Source organism: Accipiter gentilis, chromosome 16, assembly GCF_929443795.1.
Source record: "Accipiter gentilis chromosome 16, bAccGen1.1, whole genome shotgun sequence".
NCBI classification, from domain to species: Eukaryota; Metazoa; Chordata; class Aves; order Accipitriformes; family Accipitridae; genus Astur; species Astur gentilis.
Window position 1 is genome coordinate 30094593 of NC_064895.1, and position 21737 is coordinate 30116329.

The 21737-nt window shown below is 49.5% G+C and overlaps 1 protein-coding gene across 2 annotated transcripts in view; it reads right to left on the bottom strand.

Annotated features, from left to right (window-relative positions):
* Positions 1–2969: 2969 nt before the first annotated feature.
* The window catches only part of SELENOI (selenoprotein I), a 28316-nt gene continuing 9548 nt past the window's right edge, over positions 2970–21737 (bottom strand). The window contains exons 2-10 of one of the 2 annotated variants that reach the window (XM_049818916.1): positions 14308–14376; positions 13874–13982; positions 12009–12083; positions 11269–11531; positions 9640–9748; positions 8006–8054; positions 7358–7538; positions 6352–6534; positions 2970–4189 (exon numbers count right to left, since the gene is read on the bottom strand). In XM_049818916.1, coding sequence (XP_049674873.1) covers positions 4073–4189; positions 6352–6534; positions 7358–7538; positions 8006–8054; positions 9640–9748; positions 11269–11531; positions 12009–12083; positions 13874–13982; positions 14308–14376 — 1155 coding nt within the window. In that variant the 3' untranslated portion in view covers positions 2970–4072. The remainder of the gene's footprint in view (positions 4190–6351; positions 6535–7357; positions 7539–8005; positions 8055–9639; positions 9749–11268; positions 11532–12008; positions 12084–13873; positions 13983–14307; positions 14377–21737) is intronic. The other variant, XM_049818917.1, reaches the window with a different exon arrangement.

Below are 21737 nucleotides of genomic sequence, written 5' to 3' on the forward strand. Positions count from 1 at the left end.
CTCATGCACAGTTTTGCCATAAACTAAGGTGACCAGAGCTCAGCTACAGCTTGTTTGCACAAAAATCAATTGTTCCCTTAGACCCATGTATGGAGGGAAAAAAAAAAAAGGGGGGGGGGAAGATCTGAGCTAGTTTCCAAAAAGCACTACTTCTCTTAGAGACTTTCCATGTCTATCACAGGCAGGCACAGATGCTCTCAGAGGAGAAGAGTTTAGGGGCCTTGCTAGAACTGACCTGACTAAGATCAAAACAGCTCCCGGACTACAAACTGCAGGTACTCAATGCACCCAGGAGGTAACATCAGGCCAGCTCTATTTAAGGAGCTTAAATATGTTTCCAGAGCCTTAGAAGCTCACGCTTACAACATTCTGCTCCTCTGGCTCTGGCAAAAGCTGCCTTTATCGGGTGGCTGATGTTTACGAGAGAAGTGAATGCTGCCGAGCCCTTGCAGTGACCAACCGCAGAAGAGAGGAGTTAATTGCAGCACTGGGGAAAGGAACAAGCTAAAACCACAGTGGTAGGTGCTTAGTTTTCCTAGTGTTTGTACGCCCATGGGTCAGCTGCAGCGTTTGTACTTGTAAAACATTGCTTTTAGTGTGACAGCCAGTTTTACGCAAACCCCAGGTGGTCCCAAAACCTGCACTTCACCCTCAGCCCTGGCTCCACTTGTGAATTCCTGCGCTAGGTCCCTGCATTGGTGCAGAGGCAGGAGCTGTGATATGAACCACAAGACCGAGATGAGAAAGGCTGCAAGCAAAGCTGCCTCTCTGCCTCAGCTACGCAAGTCCTTTGCCAACACATTGGCGTGTCCCAGGCTCCCACCAAAACCTGCTTCAGAGCAAAGGCTGACCGGCCGCAGCGTGGTGAGGACCAGGAGGAGCTGGCAGTGCCGGCCACCTCTTCCCACAGCACAAGGACCTGCCTGGAGCCTGAGACCAGGAGACTGACATCCCAGTCAGTCTTGAAGGGGTCTTGAAGGACTGCACCCCCTCCCTGAACAGGTTTTTTCCTGGTAATACTCTGTATTGAGATAGAATGTGCAAAACAGATTTAGGAAAGCATAAGACAGTCCTATTATCAACTCAGCAGGTCCATCGGTAATTAAGAAAATATGATTAACACTATCCCTGGGAGAAGAGACAACACATATCAGCTCTTAAATACCGGACAGGAGGAGCTGAGGAGTGAGCACACATCCTACCCAGCCTGCGCACAACCCTGTCCCATCCCAAGGAGCACATCTCACTGCAAGGACATAGTCTAGCCAGCAAGGCAAGCAACCATCACCATAACACAATTACCCTCAGATGCTGTTAGCAAGGAATACATTTATTTTTAAGACTTAAAACCATTATTATTCATAAATAGTTTGTTTCTCAGCATGCCACACCCCACCATGGCAAGATGGTTTGGTCTTTCTGTTTGTTTCCACTCCCCCCAGAATCTGGGAGCAGGAATCACTTAATTTCTAGCAGCCCAAAGAGAACACCCCCACCCCAGCTTCACAGCAGCAGGAGTCAGGAACAGTTACCTGTGCACTGAGATCAGGTCTGCTCTCCCCTCGCTCTGCCACAAGCCTGGCAGCACTAGAGACAAGCGAGCCTATTTTCCAGCACTGATTTAAGGAGATATTTTTCTAGCTTCAAGGTGCAATAAATTAAGGCACCAAAAATCCAGGACTCTCCAAAGATAAAGCCTGTGCAGATAAGAAGTGGTTCCAGTTTAAGAGAGATCTTTCTCCTACAGCATGACAAATATTTGCAGAATTTTAGAGAGGAAGCCCTGCTTCCACATGTTTGTAACTTCACAAAGGGGTTTTTCAGGGTATATTACGTGCTGCAAAAGCGCACCAGCTCACAGCTAAGTGAGACAACAGATAAACAGTGTATTACTGAGACAAAGTGACATCCTAAGATTTCAGATTGGACAACTTCTCACAGCATTAGCCCAGCCTTCAGGGCCCAGCAACACTAATGGGAAGAGACAGGAAAATGCAAGCTCCAAGCTTGGGACCCCAGAGCTCACTGAAAGCCTAAGGGAACAGCTCAGTTATTCCCTGGTCCTGCAAACTACAGGATCTAGTACTACAGGATCTAGATAACTACAAAGTAAATCATCTGACCTCCACTTTTTGTCAGTGCTGCTAGCACAATTTTGCTATCTATGGGACATGCTCAGATAAGTGTTGTATCCCATTTTAAGATTCCCTGTAATTCTTGTGCAAGTGTGACTTAAATTTATCTCCCTTCATAATTATATTTCATTAAATAGCAAGAGTCAAAAATTCAAGCACGGCCCAAGTCATTCGTACACTTAGGTTTTTTCTCTGTACAACATCAGTAAAATATATAGGAGTAAGCTACTTTATTAAATAAACTCTGAAAACCATTTGCCCCCTCTCCCAGATTAGCCACCCTTCCCAGACACGTCATAGCCGTACAGACACATGAGCATACAGACGTTCAGCCAAGCCCTCCCACGATGTCAGCCCAGATGAACACACCAGCTCGCTCCTCGCAGGGCGTACCGTGATCGAGCAACCCTGACGTTGCACCCCATGCGCGGTGAATGCGTGAGCTTGCCTCAGGATTTCAAGTCTCATAGGCAGCATGACAATGATTCAAATTTACAAAAGAAAAAGCATTAAATAGCAGTTACAGTTTGCAGGTTTCCTAAAGCAGGAGGGGTCTTCACCTGCAGAAGGAAAATGCTGTGACCAAGCTTCTACGAACCACGTTGCACAATAATCAGTGTATAAGCGACTTTGTTCCCATGGTAGATTACATATGCACAATCTGCTGTGCTTGTTCGCTTCCGGATGCAGCCTTTCCAGAGCCTGGGTTTAAGCTACACTCTTCATTCAAGCACAGGTCTTCATTAAATAAAGTGAACCGAAAAGAAAATCAGCATTCAGTCTTCACCACCCCACTCTAACTCAATTGAAAAACAAATTAAAAAAAACAAAAAGTCAATGCAAACATATCTTTTACAAATGGACAGTAAACAAATATATCCCTGGATGAGACATGCAGCCGCTGAGGACACTGGTTTTGAAAAATAAAGGGATATTTGGAAGGACCCCACCACACACACGCCTGTCAGCTTTCTGAAAGTGCACACACAACCAACACAACACTTATTAAGGTGCTTCTCCAAGCGGTGGATCTGCTGCCGTTGATGGTCTGGCGGGAAGGGAGATGTGCAGACTGAGCCTGGCTGCACTGCTACAAAAGAGGCTCAGGCAGCATGCAATAACCCAGCAGAGCCGACCTGAAACAGCAAGTTCATCCTGGTAGGAAGAGGGGGGAGTTAGGCAGGCTAGTGTAAGCCACTTTCTGCTGCCAATCAGAGCCCAGACCCCACTTCCAGGCAGGGAACGCACGTGGACAGACAGGAACACAGTCCAGATGTGCTCCCAGGTACCCACAGCTCGAGTGGAGGTATGCAGAAGCCACCTTCCCACTCTTACAGGAAATTGAGCCCTGATTTTCTAAGCCCCCCAAGTAGAATATTACTAGACATTTTGTGTGTTGTTCTTTTTTTCCCCTCTTAAAAAAAAAGGTGCAAGTATTTGCCCAAATAGGTGAATGCAGGAAGGCAGGACAGAATGCTGGAGAACTGTCACCATCTGCTCCCTAAGTACCAGCCCAGGACAAGGGCTGTCTAGCAGGATTAGGGACAGACAGGATCTCCCCCGACCATCAGGATGTTCCCCGACCTTGTAGAAATCAGTTGTTATGTTGGTTTTGGTGACAGGTCAAGATGCTTTGCTCAGGTAAAGCCATTTGCATCCTCAACCAGCTTTACCTGAGCAAGAGCTGGAGTTTGAGGTTTCACTGGGAACATTCAGCTGGTCTAATATACAGTAATAGTGACCTGAAAGGCTACCCTCCATGTCCAGTTTCACCCAAAACCGAAAGCTTGCATTCAAACAGCAGCGGGGGCTGCCCCACACCAGTCCTGCCCTGGCTGCACTGGATACCGTGCGTACTTTGCCCTGATGTCTGTCCAGAGGATAGGTTTAGATCTGTGGTGATGGTTGAAGTATTTACAGGTATTTGCAGCAGTTATTTACAGTACTTCTGCAGACCGCAAGCCGATTTTCTCTTCCTCCACTCCTAGTCAATCTGGCGTGGGCTTCTTTAGGGAGAAAGGCCGTATATTGAAGTGCCTGCTCAGCTGGCTTACCTGGGGACAAGGCAGACACCAGGACCAGGTTAGCGAGGCTCAGAAGGGACAAGGAGGAAAGCAGGCAGAGTGCCAGACCGGTTCCCAGTACAGCTGACAAAGCCCCTGCCACCTTCCTCCACCCACTTTCCCCACCATCGCCCACCCTACACACTCCCGACGTGAGCAGCAGATCTGGACCACAGCCTCTGTCTTGTGCTATGGGGCCAGCCAAGCTGCCCGCCCCAGGAGCCGAGCCCTGTCCCTGCCAGCCCAACACTGAGGCCAGCCAGATGCTGAGGCCAGCCAGACGTGTGGTTCCACAAGGTGCAGCCTTGCTCCCTTCCCGTTTAACAGCCTGGTCTATCCAGGAGCAGGCTCGCCTCTGTTGCTGCCCTCCTCAGGGGTAGGATTCAAAAACACCTGCCCTGAGCCCAGGCACGCAGGATTCTACCCTGTACTGCTCCCTCTCTGCCCCTCCCAGCAATATTTTTATTATTTGGCTTAAATTAATATGATAATCTCAGATATCTATATGAAAAATCACTCCCTGAATCCATCTGCAATTCAAACTGGGGGTCGGGTACTTCGCATTGACCATGAAGACACACACAGGAGGGCTACAGAGAGGGGGGAACCCAACACCAGGTTTTGGATAATCAGGTCCCTTTTACACCAGTCTTTGGAAGAAGCATTTACCACCTCCTTTGCACACATGAGAAAACCACAGAAGAGCAAAAGCTGCACAATGCAACGAGCTTTCAGGCATGGTTCAGAGAACTGCAGACAGAAGGATAAACGGATGGTGTGGCACCGGCATCTGGTGACTGCGAGGTAACAGTCATTGCAGAACCAAGAGCGAGCAGTGCTGAGCAGCATTGGAGGCTGAGCTGGGCACAGAGTCAGGGCAGAGGGTTTATACCTAATCATTACTCCCAAATTCAGAGCAGTTTGGGATTATGTCCCAGTCCCAGAGCCTTAAAAGGCTCTTCAGCAAAAAGTTTCTTCTTTCCTGGAAGAGAAAACTGCACAGATGGGCTCTTGGAAAGCTAGAGGAGGGTAACGAGGGGAACACAAGCTCAGGGCAGCAGAGTACTAAGAAGCTCACTGCAGGGGATGGGCAAGCCTGGGCAGGAGGATTACACCATCCGCTCAGTCCCCATCTCCAGCTATGATTCCAAGACCAAATTTATTTAAGCTTCTTAGCTATTCAAATCCTTCTTGCACAGAAGCCTCATTACACTAATTGGAAAGACAAGACAACCTGGCTATTACTTCTTTGCTGTAATTACAGTTCAAACTCGACTCTGGAGGCTCCACGTTGTAGCTGGGGTTCCTAGGAGACAGGGCTTCCCAAGGAGGGTGTACACACATGGCAGCAGCCAGCTCTGTAAGGGACATCAGGTCCCTTGCCCTCGTTCCTCAGCAGCTTCCTGGGGCATTTCTAATGGCACTCAGTCTCCTCTGAGTTTGTTCTCTCTCCTAATCAAAACTCAGGGAGTCAAGCAGAGCTGGCACAGAGCAAGGGGAACAAATCAGTCCCTGGATCTCTACACAGCCCTTGCAGCAGGGGAAGAGGCATTGCAGCTGCAGTGTCCCCACCTTCCCTAGCAGGGACATCCCCTCTTCCATCCTGGCTCTCCCAGTGACTCCAGCGCAGGGCACGTCAGCGAGGTTGCAGTTCAAACTCATCAACCAAAGTAACACCAACAGCAGTTTAACTTTCTATACCAAGACTCCCAAATTAAGCACTCCTGCCCAACGTGCAGGCACAGTATCTGCTGCTCTGGGTACCTGCTGGAGTCACCGTTCCCAAGGGTGCAGGTCACCCATGCTGGCTTACATCCAAGCTGGTCACTAAGCCACAAGCGCAGCCAGGATGAGTTAAACACGGTGGCAGAGATGCAAGTTTTTGTTTCAAAATAATCTCCGGTACAACAGCCCCCTCCGTCACATTGGATGAAGCTTGCTTCAAACCCATGCACCAGTCTGCACGAGCCTCTGACACGGAAGTCAGCTTAAGTTTCATATGGTCACAGACAGCATGACAAGAGAGCCATTCCCACTGACATCCACATTTTTAAGTGGACTATTCTCTGCCCCAAACAACAGCAGCACCCAAGCAAAGCCTGCAGTCAGAGCACGGCAGCCAAGCCCGAAGCCCACGTGCCGAGTTCACCTACCACGACCACTCCATAGTGGATGTGCGCCAGGGTGAGGAAAGCAGTTAACAAGTAGAGGAGAAGTGTTTCGCTGTTTGGCGCAAACCCAGACATCACCACGAAGAGCACCGCTGCTATGGGGAGCAGCATCCAGTTCAGAGGCTGGCAGCGCGTGCTGCTCATCTGACAGACAATCAGTTGGCACTGCAGGAAGAGAAAGCTATCAGAGCTTGCACCCAGTATCAACGCTGCAAGTCCAGAGTTGTCCATAGTTGCAGAGAGGACGGTCACACACATACATGTACCAATCGTCTGTGCTTACAGCTACCATCGTGCAGTTTCCCCAAGTTTCTCACTCGGGATCTTTCTTTGCATTAGAATTCCTGTGGGAGACAGAGCAAAGCCTCGTGGGGCAGGAATGTAATAGGGAAACAGGCATCAAGGGCATCTTTAAAAGAAAAAGGAGTTCCCTTGAGCTGACCAAGCCTTACCAGCATTACGTGCACGATCAGCAGAAAATCCTGCCAAGCAGCAGCGTGAGCTGCTCGACCCAGGACACGCACACACAGAGCTGCTCAGCCATGCGTCTGAGGGGACGAGCACAGGTGCCTTTGTTAAGGTCTCAAGCAAGCACAGATGCAATATGCAGCTAAATTGGATTTTGGCAAAAAGCTTTAGTCCCCCACATTTTAAGTTTCTCCCAAAAAAAGGAAGCAGAAACTCCTTTTGTATTAGCAGTTTGCTATTCACAACACAGAGGATGCATGCTTGTGTAAAGACACTCAATTTAACTCTCTCGTTTCCCAAGAGTGAGAGCTGCAGCACAAAATTCACAGACTCCAAATCCTGTCTAGTTTCCTGTTTGCTCTTTCAACCATAACAAAATAGTAAAGCTGTTAAGTTAATCTTCACATCTCCCTTCTCTCCTCACATCTGAGCTGGTCTTTTTCTTCCTGCCTCCCAAGCATTCTGGCAGGCTTCACACTTCCCAGGGGATAAAGTGGAGCATAAAGCAAAAGCCACTTACAGAAATGTTAGCAAAGGCTGTTCCAACCATGAAATAGAAGAGCCTGGGATGGACCTCCAGGATGTCTGTTGGGGACATGAAGATCCACGTGGTGCAGAGCAGGAAGAGCAACACTGGGGATACCAGTGGCAGCATGATTTCATACACAGAGTGGTGCTTCAAGGTGTTATTTTTATAGGCCCTGAAAGGCAAGCAAAGACATGAAAATACCTGGAACCACAGCTGAGAAATACCTGGTCCCTGCTTTCTGGAGAGGGCTGCAAAATCTCATTGGCCATTCTGCTACTCAAAACTGCTGGTATCAGTCATAACCACGGTTAGACAAGGAAGATGCACACCTTGATTGTTAACCCAAAAAACCTCCTGAATTACAGAAGCACCTGGTTGTCTGGTTCTCTGGGTTGTGACCAACAGTACAAGCCTACAAAAGCTGGTGGCCCTTCTCTGCAGGATGGTGCTGAGCAGCCTGCCAGCCCCCTCCTCCCAGTGCACCCTGTAAACTGGCGCCTTCTGGTGTGTCAGACCCATTTTGCCACATGGAAAACAAGTCATCTGACTACTACTAAGGAAACCAAGTTCTAAGAGACTTTGGGGGCTCTTGCAAAGGTGCTAGTGCAGGGAGGGAGTCCTGAGGACAGAGAAACTTACTTGTAGAAGTTATAGAGGCTCATCGGCAGTGTCACAGTGAGCGCACAAGCTGGAAGAGAAAAAGCCATGTTACTGCCCCACAATAGAGGGAGACCATCATGTGCACCCCACGAATAGGCAGGTGGTTGTGCTCTGGTTTAAGTTGCTCTCAACAAAAATAGCTCAGAGGTGCACCAAGAATAGCTTGGCACGTTTAAAAGTAGGTGCTCATAATTCTGGTCCAAGAGCTGTAATTACAAGTTAAGGTCTGCTATAAATTAAAGACATTTCAATTTTTAAAAGTTGCATTAATGAGCCCAGTATTATGTTTTAATAATTTATGAAGTCTTGTTATAATACCATCTTTAAAGAGACATGAGGCGAGCTCAAACTCCACAAGTGTGGAGTATTCATATGTTAAGTTATACAACTGCCAAAGGAAAGCTCAGAATATCCACCTGATTAAGAAAAGCGCAATCACTAGATTTAACATAATTCAAGACATACTGACTTGAAATTGAGTAGCTACAATCAACCCCTAAAGAAAGGGACACAGACTAAGAAAAATTAAACCAAGAAAGAACTTCTGAATAAGCCAAATTTCATTAAGCAAAGACAGCTCTCCCCAGCTAAGCTTCACCTACATTACTCTCCCCTTTGCAGTGACTCGTTCTGACTGACGCGTGGAGAGAAAAGCTGGGCTTTTATTTATTTCTTTTTTTGTTTCATTTTTACACGGGTGGATGGAGGGCAGGATCCCCAAACAGCAGAGTGCTTTTCCCCACCTCCATGGCTGTAACCTCCCTCCTGCAGCAGCCTCAGGCTCCCGCACAGCATTTGGGCTTTAGGTCCTACCCCAAACGTGCTGCAGGGCAAGACGGAGGCCCAAGCAGCAAACCAAGCACACTCTGCCAACAGCCAAAGTGCCAGGGGGTCCCCGCTGGCCGCCAGCTCCCAGTACCCACCCACACACTTGTGGGTGCATGTTATTCCCTAAAAACTCCACAACTCTTGCTGAAAACAAACTGTCCTTCCCCTGGGCAACACAATGCCTGCAGCCCCAGCACTCAGGCAACACAGCTATTTAGAGGAGACGTATTTTCACACGCTCACAGGTCCCAGGCACGAGGGAGTCTCCTGTTTAGCATTCAGGGGCCAGCGCTCGGCTCCAGCTGCCTCCCAGCATCCTGGGACACCCGGCCCCGAGCAGCAGCCGCAACCCTCAGCCGCTCTTCATCTGCTCGCTGTGCTGCTCCAGGCCAGGAACCATTTTGTGTCTGTCTGCACAAACCCTTAGCCACAGGTAGGCAGCACCAGGGCTGATCTCCCAAGCAGCAGCATGCACCTATACCCTCAGGATTGGCACAAAATATATCTGAGGCACAAGCACAGCACTCTGCTTCCTTGCCCTTTTGGTCAACACAGACCCAGGCAGACTGGAGTTAACTTCTCCAAAGTAACTACATGGAAGACAACAATACTTTGAAATCCTGGGAAAGGGCAGGCTGCTAGAACACCCTCTATTACTCACTTCAATAACAGCCTACAGGAGCTTTCATTACAGCAAACACAACAGCATTATCATATAATTAAGACATTGTGTTTTGTTAAAAAGGTGGAGTTTAAAAGACAGGCTTCAACATGGAGTTTCTTACCAATAATCATTGCAGTGAATAGGTCTCTATATAAGAAATTAAACAGGAAAGGTGCATACCAGGCCTCAACTCCCACAATGGCTGTCACTATGTAGACAATTGAAATGGTCTGAAAGAAAGCACAGGACAAGCAGGCATGAGCAACTGGACAGGCAAGTCTGGCAGCACCCTACCCGGCAGCACAACGCACGTGCTAGGCAGCTTCAGGGAAAGGCAGCTCGAGAAGTACGCTCTAAGCTACATCATGTTCATTTCTCCCCACTGGCAGGAAGGAGAAAAATAAAAGAAATCCAGAAACATCCCATGTTGTGAGACCAGGTCTAGTTAAGTGTAGTAGCTGAGCTGCTGAGAAGGATATGACCAGGAGCTGCTCCTCACAGCAGGAGCAAAGATGCCCTCCCACAGCTTGAACTCACAAAATGCTTGAAGCGTGAGAGACCACTTTTATACTACAAGTTGCAGTGACCCTGGAGGGTTTGTTCAGGGACTCTTACCCACCTGCTGAAGCAATTACAGGGAACAAGCTAACACGGGATATTTCAGTTTTAATAGTAACCCTGAAGCTGGCTGAAGCATGCTGCAGCGTGGCTTAGCCCTCCACCCCCTGCCTTTCTGCAATAGGCAGAGATCTGAAAGCATTAGGGTTAAGCAACACTTTTGGAAAAACGGGCCAGAGTATAGTCACAGGGGACCAGCTTCAGTCTCCTTTTACCAACAGAGATGATTATTGCAATTAATGCAGCTGCATTAATCACACTCTCCTTCCAACCTGTTGCATTTCCCAGCCAGCATCTGATAAGCCAGAAGATAAAGGAGTACTATGTGCTGTGCAGTGCCATGAGATTGCATCCTGGCTAGGAAAGACAGCTGCCAGCAGCAAAGGTGAATTATATCATCCAGAGCTTGCTCCCAGTTCTGATGGGCTCTTCAGAAAGAGCTTCCTGCAGAGGAGTCCTTAATGGGAGATGGACATGCCAACATACCAAAGGGTCCATCACTGCCAGTCTTAACATCAACTGCCTGGTTACCACAGTACAAAGGGGCACCTCCCCAGGAACCTTTGCTCCAGGCACAGTGATTAACGTGCCAATTAGATACTCTGCTTCATTTTGGCACATATCCTGCTAGTGCCAAAAGGCACCCCAAACTTCTAGACTTGAACGTACCCATGTTTGTGTAATGCAGGAAACTAATTAGAGCAATGATTAAGGTGGCCAAAACATGCACCTTAGGATAGCAGAAACCAAGCAGAGGAAACACAAGGCAATATCCATTCTTCAAGCCTCATTTTTTGTGAAGAGTCCATCTACAAAAGCTACTCAGAACAAAATAAAAACCACACAGCACAAACCTCCTTAGATTTAATGGTTTTGAGCAGTCAAACTCTAGTGCCACATGACCCTGGCTCATTAAAGCAATTAAAGCTTAAAGTCATGCAAGCAGTCTTGGAAAGCTCTCCTCCTCCACAGTGCCTGGAGACAGGCTGAAGACACCCACCTCCAGAGAGTGTTGCAGTGACCAATTTACAAGGCTCTGGACACATAGCAGAGCTGCATGTATCCCAGGCATGCTAGCAGTTTATTGAGCTTCTGCTGAAGCCGAGCAGCGGCTGCGGCAGCGTGTACTTACCACCTGGCTGATATCATATCCCCAGGGCAGGAAGAGAATCCCTGTGTTATACTTCTCCCAGTGGGAGAGGATGAACGAAAACAAGACCACCCATAAGAGGAGGTAGAGAACGAAGACACTGACACCCGTGGAGCCCCGTCCAAAGGTGGAGTAGACTGTCACGACAAAGTACACGCATGCCCAGCTGTCCAAGCCATGATCAAAGAGCTCTCCCAGGGGTGTGCTGGAGTTGGTCCGGCGAGCCTGTTTCCCATCAACACCATCTGGGAAGAGAAGGAGGAGAAATGGGGAGCTTTGCTAGATGCCCCCACACAAAGTAATCGGACAGTTTGCAGTCGACAAAGTGTGCGCAGCTAGCGAACAGCAGCTTTCACTACCTCCATCCTCTAATGGGGAGTGCGCTTCCCACCCCCCTGCTCTACCTGAGACTGAAAAAATGCAATAGTCTGGCAAGATTATATTTATTTAAAGCAGACCAAAGACAGAACTTCACAATTCATCTCAAAGTCAGTTCCAGCATCCTCCTTTCACATCACCTGCTCTAGGACAACTTCCTTCTATCCACTTTGCAAAGCAGCTCCCAGAAACTGCTCTAGCAGCCCGAGCAGCAATTGGATTAGTGCATGGCAGAAACCCAGAATCAAAAATTTCTCAACGGGCTCAGAGATAAGATGACATGCAGCCACAGCATGAACAGATGACAAACACAAACTCCCACAATCAACTAGATAAAGTCTTACCTAACGTATAGGCAATGAAGTTGAGGAGACCCACAATGACCCACACTGCATTCGGAACGTGCTGGTGATCAGGGGCTGCAGAGATCAGAAAGACCCAAGTCAGGACAGCTCAGTATGTACTTTCAATGGGTTTATTTTGGCACAAGAGGCACAGCAACAAGGACCGGCAGCTCACCAAGACAAAGCACCTACAGAACGCAAACAGTGACCTGAGATGTTAGCTTTCCAGGTGGTGATGACAGAGCTATTCCACAACAGCACATGAAGCCAGGTCACCAAGGACTTTTCTAGGACATACTTGTCCTCCATCCCCAGCTCCCCAAAGTCACGGGATCTAAGAACTGATGATGGCAACTAGCAACTGTAGCCCAAATGCATGACATGAAAGTGTGTGCAGATCAGACTCTCCTCAATCTCTTGCTCACAGAGCATCAGGCAGAGCCTCTTTGAGATGTGGCGACACTCTGCCTCTGCAGAGACATGTCAGAATTCCTGGCCCAGTCTCCAGTCTGCATCCTGCCAATTGAAACAGAGTTCGTCCTTAATAACATCTCCACCTCCTCCAGCACTGTTTCAGCAGATAACCAGCTTAGCTGTCTGCAACTCAGGGAGCCCAAAGGTGCATTTCAAAAAAGCAGGAACAGCTTCTTGGCAGCAGCCTCGCAGGAGGACACATGGAGGTCTCCTAGGAGGAACAATGATTCTGTGAAATGCCACCTCCTGTTTGCTTAGAGCAGCATGATGGTGCCTTTCCAGAAGCATATGGAAAGCATCATGTCTACAAAACCATCCAACGAGGAAGGCAGGCACAAGCTTCTGGAGGCCTCACCAGCAAAATGAAAAATTCTCTTTCCAAGCAGGACATGCATAACACATACGTAAAAGGGTCACGAAGCATGAGCTTCATCATCCTTTTGGCAGAGGCCAAGTTTCTGGACACTTGATGTCCTGGGGATTCTCACATTGAGCTTCCTTCCCTGAGCTACTGTCAGCTTTTCTTCCTGTGGCTCGTGGACCAAAACATAGTCAAAATCTTAGCTAACGGCCACTGATGCCACCCAAGCTTTTGAAAGTCTGGCATATCATGAATGGTACTTGTCTACCTACCAATAAAGGCAATCCCAAGAAACAAGTATTTTTCCCACTTAACTGTGTTTTGATGATTGGCACAGTTTTAGAAGAACTAGAAGAACTCTTCTAAGCAACCTAAACCAAACCTGGCAGGGGCAAAGGGAGAGAAAAATATAGAGAGGAAGCCACTGATAAGTGAGAGTTATTATGAGGAAGGGGACACAAGTGAACCTTTGGATTCACGAACAGATGAACATGGGTACTCTTAAAAAGTTTAAAGCTGTACATATCCTTGTCTTATGCAGAATGGTGAAGCTGAGAAAGAGGATTTTGCCTTTGTTAGTCTGAATATGGTGCTAGCATGTTTTTTGCAAGAGAGTCATTAGCTGGGATGCAAAGAACAAGGCTCTACCTGCTGACTTCAGGGAAGCAGCGTTTCCCACGTTACCCTCTTAAGATTTTAAAATAAGGATACCGGGTTCTTGTCTGGTGTGTAAGCAGAGCCAGTTCCTACTCAATATTTTGGCTGTTTCCTCCTCCCTTGCCTGCATGCTGCCAGCCAGGCTTACGTCCACCCAGCAGTCGGAGGGAAGGTGTAACATTCAGACAAGTCCTCATCATGAAGCCCAGTAAGTTCAACCCCTCAACTCTGTCCCTCCTCCAGCACAGCCACCTGCCACTGGAAAGGCCCAGACTAAGAGGCCTTATCAACGAGCACCAGAAGTCACGGCAGAGGTGGTGACAGATTTTGCCACTCCAATGCTTTGTGTCCAAACAGGAACATGCAGCCTTACCAGAAGCATAAAAGTCAGGGTCGAAGTATGCCATGAGGAAGAAGTTGAAGACAAGCAGCAGGAAGCCAGAAAACGTTATCAAATTTGGGGCCAGCCAGGTAGGGAAGATCTACGGGAAAGCAGCAAAAGAACACATGAACTCATTAAAACATGTAGTAAGGACCACGTGCTGCTCCCAGCCATGGCACAGACCTGGTTACAATCGTCTGGGCGTTAGACAACACTGCTTAGTCGCATCTGGCTTATTACGGGGCAGCAGGAAGCTTCAGGCTGCGATGCAGTGAGCTTGGGGCAGGCTGCAGGCTGGAAGGCAGTGCCCTTTGTAATTAGTTGCACCACAAACAAGGCAGGGCTTTTCAGCTGACAGTTTTACAGAGAAGACTTTGTGGTGACTGGAGTTTTGCTGTCCCACTCAGGGTAGGACGAGGTCTCACCTTCACTATCGTGTTCCAGAAGGGATGCATAACATACAGAGACAAGGGGTTGCTGTCCACGGCACTGTACTGTGAATGACAAGGGAAAAACAAAAAACAATAGTTAGGGCTCCAACAACACTCGCAAAAAGCCAGAGATCCCAAATATTGAGCTTTCTGTGAGGACACCTGCTACCTGAGTGTTGGCATTGCAAGAACAGATGCGTCAAGGATGGAATCGCACCCGGGACAGAGCTAAACCACCTGAAAAGCACCCACTAGCTCCAGCAACATTGGCCAAGGACCCACAGATGCAGCTCTCAGGTACACCTTTCATGCCTGCACCCAATGCCTACCCTCCGCAGGGAGCAGTCCCACAAGAATAGTAGGTAGCATGCCCATGGCAGTGATTTTTGGAAGGTGAGAAGAGACTTGAGGACGCACACCCTTATTTTGCAGCCAATGCTCCTGCCAGAGCCCCACACCTCGATGGCCGCAGGCCTAGTGGCAGTCTTCACAAGCTGGAGAAGTGACAGTCCCATGGCCCCAGGCACCCATGCCATGGGACCGATCCACCGAGGACAGCTTGGCATGCTCTTGCTTGAGCAACCCTATAGAGTCCTGCCCCACAAGATGAGCAGGACCAGGAACCTTCTCGGCTCAGCACCCAAAGGTGCCATGCAGAAGGGCAGGGGGAGACTTCCCCACCAACCATGAGAGCTGGGGCTGGTCTTCAGGCTTCTTAGCTCTCACACCCCGGCACCCCTTTTGCCAAAGGCTGCAGGAGGACAGCAATGAGCACCTTTGGTGGGTCCTGAAAACAGAAGACTGTTCTCTGACAGACAGAATACTAACGGGCAGCTTCAGGGCACACATTTCTGTGCCGACAGCTCTGAGCAACCCAGACGCAAGCAGTGACTGTCCCCAGAGGTCCTGCACAAGAGCTGGCGTGCTTTAGTCAAGGACTAAGCTCATTGAGATGGCAGCTATCACTGTCTCACCCATCTCCAGTCACTTGGAAGGCTTTCTCCTCCCGGAAAGAGAGCAGATATTTATAAGCAAGGTCTTCAAACCCCTCCCTTGTCGTGCAGATACTCCAAAACACCACGTATACCACTGTACCACCACACATCCACAGGTATCTCCAAATCCCACACATCCCGTCACAGTTTCAGGCATGGAGGGTCATTTGGCACTAAAGAGAGGTGCAGAGGCACCAGATTCCCAGTGCAGCCACGCAGGTGACCTCAGCTGGTTGGCAGACACCATGGGACATGGGGCTCCCAGCCCCATCTCAGGAGGTGGGGGCAGAGATTGGGTCCAGCAAAGGAACAAAGTGATGATAGCAGAACAGGCAACAGATTTCACCGTTTGGAGGTAGGACCCATGACATTTTTCCTTATTCAGTTAGGGCAGAGCATTTTGAAGCAGTTGCCCACTGACCTGGTGAAGGATCAGCATCTTGCTCCTTGCCTGTGTCCAGCTCGGCGAGCTGGAGTTCCCATTTCCAAAGGGGGAGGACTGGTGGGTGAACACCAGGAGGCCCACGGGTATCCCATGCCAGAGGGCTCCTCAGAACAGCTTCTCTCCGTTAAGGAGCTGAGATTTCTGCAGAGGCAGCTGCTGCCCTTGGTAAATGGGGAGGAAGAGGTCTTACCCCTCATCCCACTGCTTTTAGGTCATTTGAGGTGGTCAGGGTGTGTATGTGGTGGGGAAAACAAAAACAGAAATAAAAATCAAAGACCTAGACAAGCCATGGAACAGTTTCCAGTTAGAAAGTTAAAATTTGACATCATTTGACTCTCAAGAGCACCACAAGCTGTTATCTGCTCTCCAGCTCACAGCTGCTTCCTAGCAAAGATTACCCCGTCTAAAGTCCTCTTCCCCAAGTAACACTTTGATAAGAATCCCAAGAAAAAATTCATAGGCTACAAAATTCCTCAACTCACATGCTCAGTGCCAAGCAGGGCAGCTACCAGCACCCACCCACCCCGGGTGATGAACCCCATGGCTGGGACAACACCCAGCATCAGCACCTGCCACCACCTCACGCGACTCTAATCCCAGGTTATGAGCAGTGTTATGGAGAGCAATCAAAGCCTCCACCCCTCCTGCACCACCACGGATACAACCTATGCACTCTCTGAGATAAGAGCAGTTTGGCTGGTAAAAGGAAACCCATCAGCAGAGAGCAGCTCCTGGTCCCCACACACCCCACGGCCTTGAACAAGCCACAAACTCCACACCCACAGCTTTGTTCCTCCTGTGCTCCTCTCCTCGGCTGGAAACCCCATCTTGCCTAGAAGCTGGGAAAAAAGTGATGGGAAAGGGCAAAACAACACCCTACAAGACAGATGCTAGCACAAGGAAGGGGCACCAGGTCTCGCCAGGCTCTGAGAACACAGGCTAAGAGCTTACAGCATTTGTTCCTAATTGGGTGAATCCCATCCTTGGCAAGCATTTCTGTACCCCCATCAGCTCCTCCCTGCCCTCCCCGTGACAGATCAGTCCACCTCCCTGGGGGTTAGCCCCAGCACTTACATCCCCATGCCAGCAAGCCCACAGGAGCTGCAGAGCAAGCAGCAACAAACACTGAGCTCAATGCCATACAGAGGCGAGGTTTAAGGCGCAAGGAATTTCTATCCCAGCTTAATGCAATTTCAGGGGACAGAATTCCAAACGCTTTACAAGATAATAGGATTTGAACCACTAGTTAGAGGAGGAGGAGAGCTGGAGACTGATTAAATCTCATTATCCCCAAAACAGCCTGGAACAAGAAAACAGACACAACGCTTGGAGCAAGGCAGGGGAAGTGCTCTGTAGTTTCTGTGCTCATGTTTGTAAGGTACCTCAGGGAAGTTTCCCCACGCCCATGTCCCAGGAAGCTTTCCCCTCTCCCCTCAAAGGCTGGGGATAATAGTCAATAAGCAGCTTTTTCCCCATGGTCATATGTGTTCCCACCTTGCTTGGAGAACTCAAAGACCTGGAACAACCTATTTCTTGAGGGAGAGGGCAGCTGTTTTGCAGAGGTTTGCTGATACAATGACCCCAGCTCCAACCAGTCTCCTGGAGGGACACTTCTTTGCCTGCTGAGCAAGGCAGGTAGGTGCTCTACGAGCTCAGAGGACACCAACAGACCAAGGGAACCGAGCTGGGGCTGGCTGTGGTGCCAGGCTGCCTGCCACCCTAAGGGACAGTGCTCCTGGGCATCCAGGACAAGGCTGCCTGCCCAGGACAGCTGCCTGCCAAAATACCAATGATCTGCCAGGCACTTTCAACTACAAAACTCAAAAACTTCCACCATACCTAGCCTCCCCACAACTGCTTTTTGTCATCTGGTTTTCTTCCTGCAGACATTCCACCTTTTTACCTTTCTGCACTAGCAAGAAGAGGGTCACAACCTGCACAGCACATGCACTCTGCAGAGGACAGCAAGCCAGCAGCGCTGCTGGGGACGCTGGCAGTAGGTGAAGGAGGAGGGACAGGCAACACAGGCACGGTCATCACGTCCTCCAGGTGTGGGGCCTCTGCGTGGTCACAGCTGGAAGCAAAGCAAGCTGTAAAGACGCTTCACTTGCAGCTCACTCCTCTGGCCACTCACCTTCCAGCCCACAACATGGGAAGAGAGCAGGTCACACCATGCTGGTGACAGAGGCAGCAGCCTAACCTTGAAGGAAGCCCTTAGCCAGGCTCCTCATTGCGTCAGCCCTCCAGGGCCAACATTTTTGGAGACTGACATTCCCAGAGAAATACAGGCTCAGGATATCTGTCTTGATCTGCCTGTTCATACATGCTTGTGCCTTGGAGCAAAGCTGAAGAAGGAGCCCAACAGCCCAAGAGCACCAGGCTGAGGCATGGGGCTCATACTCCCCCAGAGCTCATCTCACGCTCAGCTGCTGCGGTTACTCTGATGAAACACTCTCCAGGCTGTAAACACAGTGGTGTTTTAGCTCACCACACTGTCATTCCCCCACCTCATCCTCACTGCAAATTAGCGTCACCTTTTCCGTTTTGGATCTCTACACGTTGGTCTAGTGACTCATGCATGTGACTATTAGCCCTCTCCAAGTCATCCTTCTATCATGGCTGATGACTACCACCAGCTAGGACTGTTGATTTCTCCCTCATTTTCAGGGAGAGAACATCAAAGGAAAAGCGTGAGCGCACAGAAGGAATTTTGTATGCCTCAGAGCCTCCTTCTCAAAGGAGACAGACATTTTGAATAGGTCCTGCTCTAAAATAGCACTGTTGCATGCAGACACAGCTTCTCCTTACCACTGCAGGAGGGAGGGAACCCAGCCCAGACAGTCTCCTCAGCATTTGGTTTTAAACTTCTTAAGAAAAGAGCAAAGCCAACTTTGCAGCAACAATCCCATCACTCATACTGTGCAGCAGCAGCCTCCCCCGTGCCCTGTCCATGCCAGGACAGCCACGGGATCACTCAGCCCCCTGCTTGCTGCATCCAGCCACTCCACAGGGTGCCACAGGGCACCCCAACAGCTGGCAGACTGTCGGGGCTGCCCCGGTACTGCTACAGGTGCAGCAGTAAGCTGACTGGCATCATTATGGGATTGAGAGACACGAATGGCTCATACAACTTAAAAACAACATTAATCATGCAACCAGGATGTTTCTGGAAGATCCAATTATGTGCTCAAGGAGGAAAAAACATACAGATTTATAGCTCAGATCCTACTAATAGCCTTCCTGTCAGAAAAAACAATTCCACTTGTAAGTAATCTGGTTACCCGGAGCCAGCAGCAGACCAAACACTGTCGCATGGGTGCCCTGGGCGCACCAGTGTCAGACATCCAAAAGGATCCAGGGTAGGCTGGGGGAGTACAACAGCACTGGTGGCACAGGCACCTGCGCTGCGGACAGCAAGCAAAGAAGGATTTGTACACTGCATTTTGCACGCAGGCACTCTGGCAAGGTCCATGGCAGCCTGTGCTGCTGGTCGCAAGTTGGCATATCACTGCTTGCACTGGCAAAAGGAGCAGGGCAGAGAAAGCCTCAGCAGAGCAGCTCCAGCAAGTCCATAAGGCTGTTTCCTATAAATCTCCTTAAGTACAAAGAGGGCACAAAGCTAAGAACCTTCTCCCATCAGACTCGAGATAAGTCAGGAGGCAGCGAACTCGACAAACCCTGGCAAACTTAATTGAGCAGAGCCATGCCAGTGTAAACAAGTCACATTTGCACTATGCCCACACTGCACTGATGCATGAGAAGTCACATCGTGCTTTAATGATACTTATTAACTTGAGTCTTGTTTATCTTTTCTAAGGTCATTTCTCAGCTGGCATAAGAATAGAGTACATTGGCAGTGGTAAACCCCTGCAACCACCACACCAGCAGAATGGTTTGGCTCCCACCACAAGCAGCAGCAGCTCAGCAGACAGCAAACAGCACGAAGGATGTTCCGTCTGCCTGCCCCGCGGCACGGACGACTGCCCGAGCAGTCAGCAGCACTAGCTTCAACACCGGCATCGCTTCTCTCCTCCTGCCTGCTTTTCACCATGCAGGTTTTAGACACCTAGCAATTAAAGGTCAGAGCAGAAGCCCTGCAGAGGGATAAAACAAGCACGCTTGCATGCAAAGCATCAGCAAGTGGCCCAGGCAGAGCGGATACACAGCACATCTCCACCCAGCCTAACCCAGACCCAGCCGCTGTGCGGGTCAGACTCGCTCTCCAGCACAGCGGCTCATGAAGGGACCTGCCTGCGGTCACCCCAGGAGCTCACCTTATGAAGACCTACCTGATAGGGAGCCCACACCCAAGTCGATCCTTGGCTGTGTGAGCTCCAGCCGGCTCATCCAGAGGGCTACAGCTCTGTGCTGGCACTGGGGCCACCCCGCAGTGGGACGGAGCAGGCAGCCAGCCCCAATACCCTACTGCCGAGTCCTGACCCCTTCCCATCACCATGCTGGGGGAAGCGGGGGGAATCATTTCCCCATGGATACATAACATGGAGCAACACTTGATGTTGATGGCAGGCTTCAGCAAACAGCCTGCCAATTTCCACTGCATCCAGGAGCGCTCTCTGTTTGGGAGCATTAAATATCCATGAATATGGGTCACCACTGCTTCCGCTACAGTTTGAGGTGATCGGCTGTAGAAAGGATGCACAGATGGTGAGCACAGGAGTGGGAAACATGAACCTTCAGGGGCCTGAGGCAGGGATACAGTTAGAGGAGGATCAGCCAGCAACGAGCCTCTGGAGTGGGAATCAAGGGATCAGAGCAGTGACTCTGGGGAGGAAAAACAGGGGGAGAAAGAAAAGGCAGAAGCAAAAACCCACAAACAGGAAACCTGTTAAAATAACACTGCAACAGCCTAAAGACTTTTTTCCTACAGCTGCCAGAGCTGTTTCAGATTTCGAAAAAGAGGGCTGAAGTACCTGAGAGGGGGATCAGACTAGTTTTGCAAGCCTGTTCATAGTGCCAAAGGAGAACAGAAGGGACCAGGGTGAGCACAGCAATGCAACATGGGCAAGGGGGCAGGGGAGAAAGCAGCAGTCACTCTCCATCCCCAGGCACACTTTGACATCCACCCTGTGCCCTCCTGAGGGCATTCAGACCCAGCAGACCACCCCAAACCCAGTTTTCTGCTGGTTCAAGGGAGGCGAATTGACCCCTCCAGGCTGGGCTTCCTCTCGCAGAGGCCATGAGCCACTGGGGAGGTGCAGATGCTTGCAAGATTGCAACCCCAGTCTCCTCTCCAGAGGACCAGAAGGCCATGCGGAAGTGGGCCAAATTCAGGAAACAGCTGGGTTTGATGCCAACCCACCAACCAGGAGAATACACGAGTCAGTGCAAGAAAAGAGAATTCGTTACAATCCCTCGAAAAAGAAATCAAGTTGAACTTTAAAGTATACCTATCAAAGGAAAACACAAGCCCACGCATAACTGGAGATGATTACAGATGAAGCAAGGCACTGCAGGGAAGGAGGGGGAAGACTACCTTCAAGTTTCAACAGAGCCTATGTGAAAGGCACAAATAAAACATTTTTTTCCAAAGCACATAACCCTCTATAGTACATAACACTCTGCCTCTCTCTATATCCCTCATCCTGCCTCTCCACAAAGAGGAAATTCACAATTAACAGAAAAAAGATGTGTTACTTCATAAGCCCTGACATCTTGCTTTGTGCAAGACTTGAAGCACAGCAAGTCAGGTCAATTATACAAGCCCTAATAACGCAGCCATTTTCTGAGCCAGCTATGGGAAGTGATACTTCAATTTCCACAATGCACTCCACTTCTCTTCCAAAAAGTCCCAACAGCCAAATACTTGCTGCTAATTAGCAGAGAGTGACTTTTATGATCTAGTTCATTGAAGCCAAGATTCAACATGCACCAATAAACACTGCAGTAAACTTTCAGTGCAATTAAAGAGACCCAAGATGGACTGACAAGCAGCCTACACTATTTTTACGTGACTGCTCTGCACG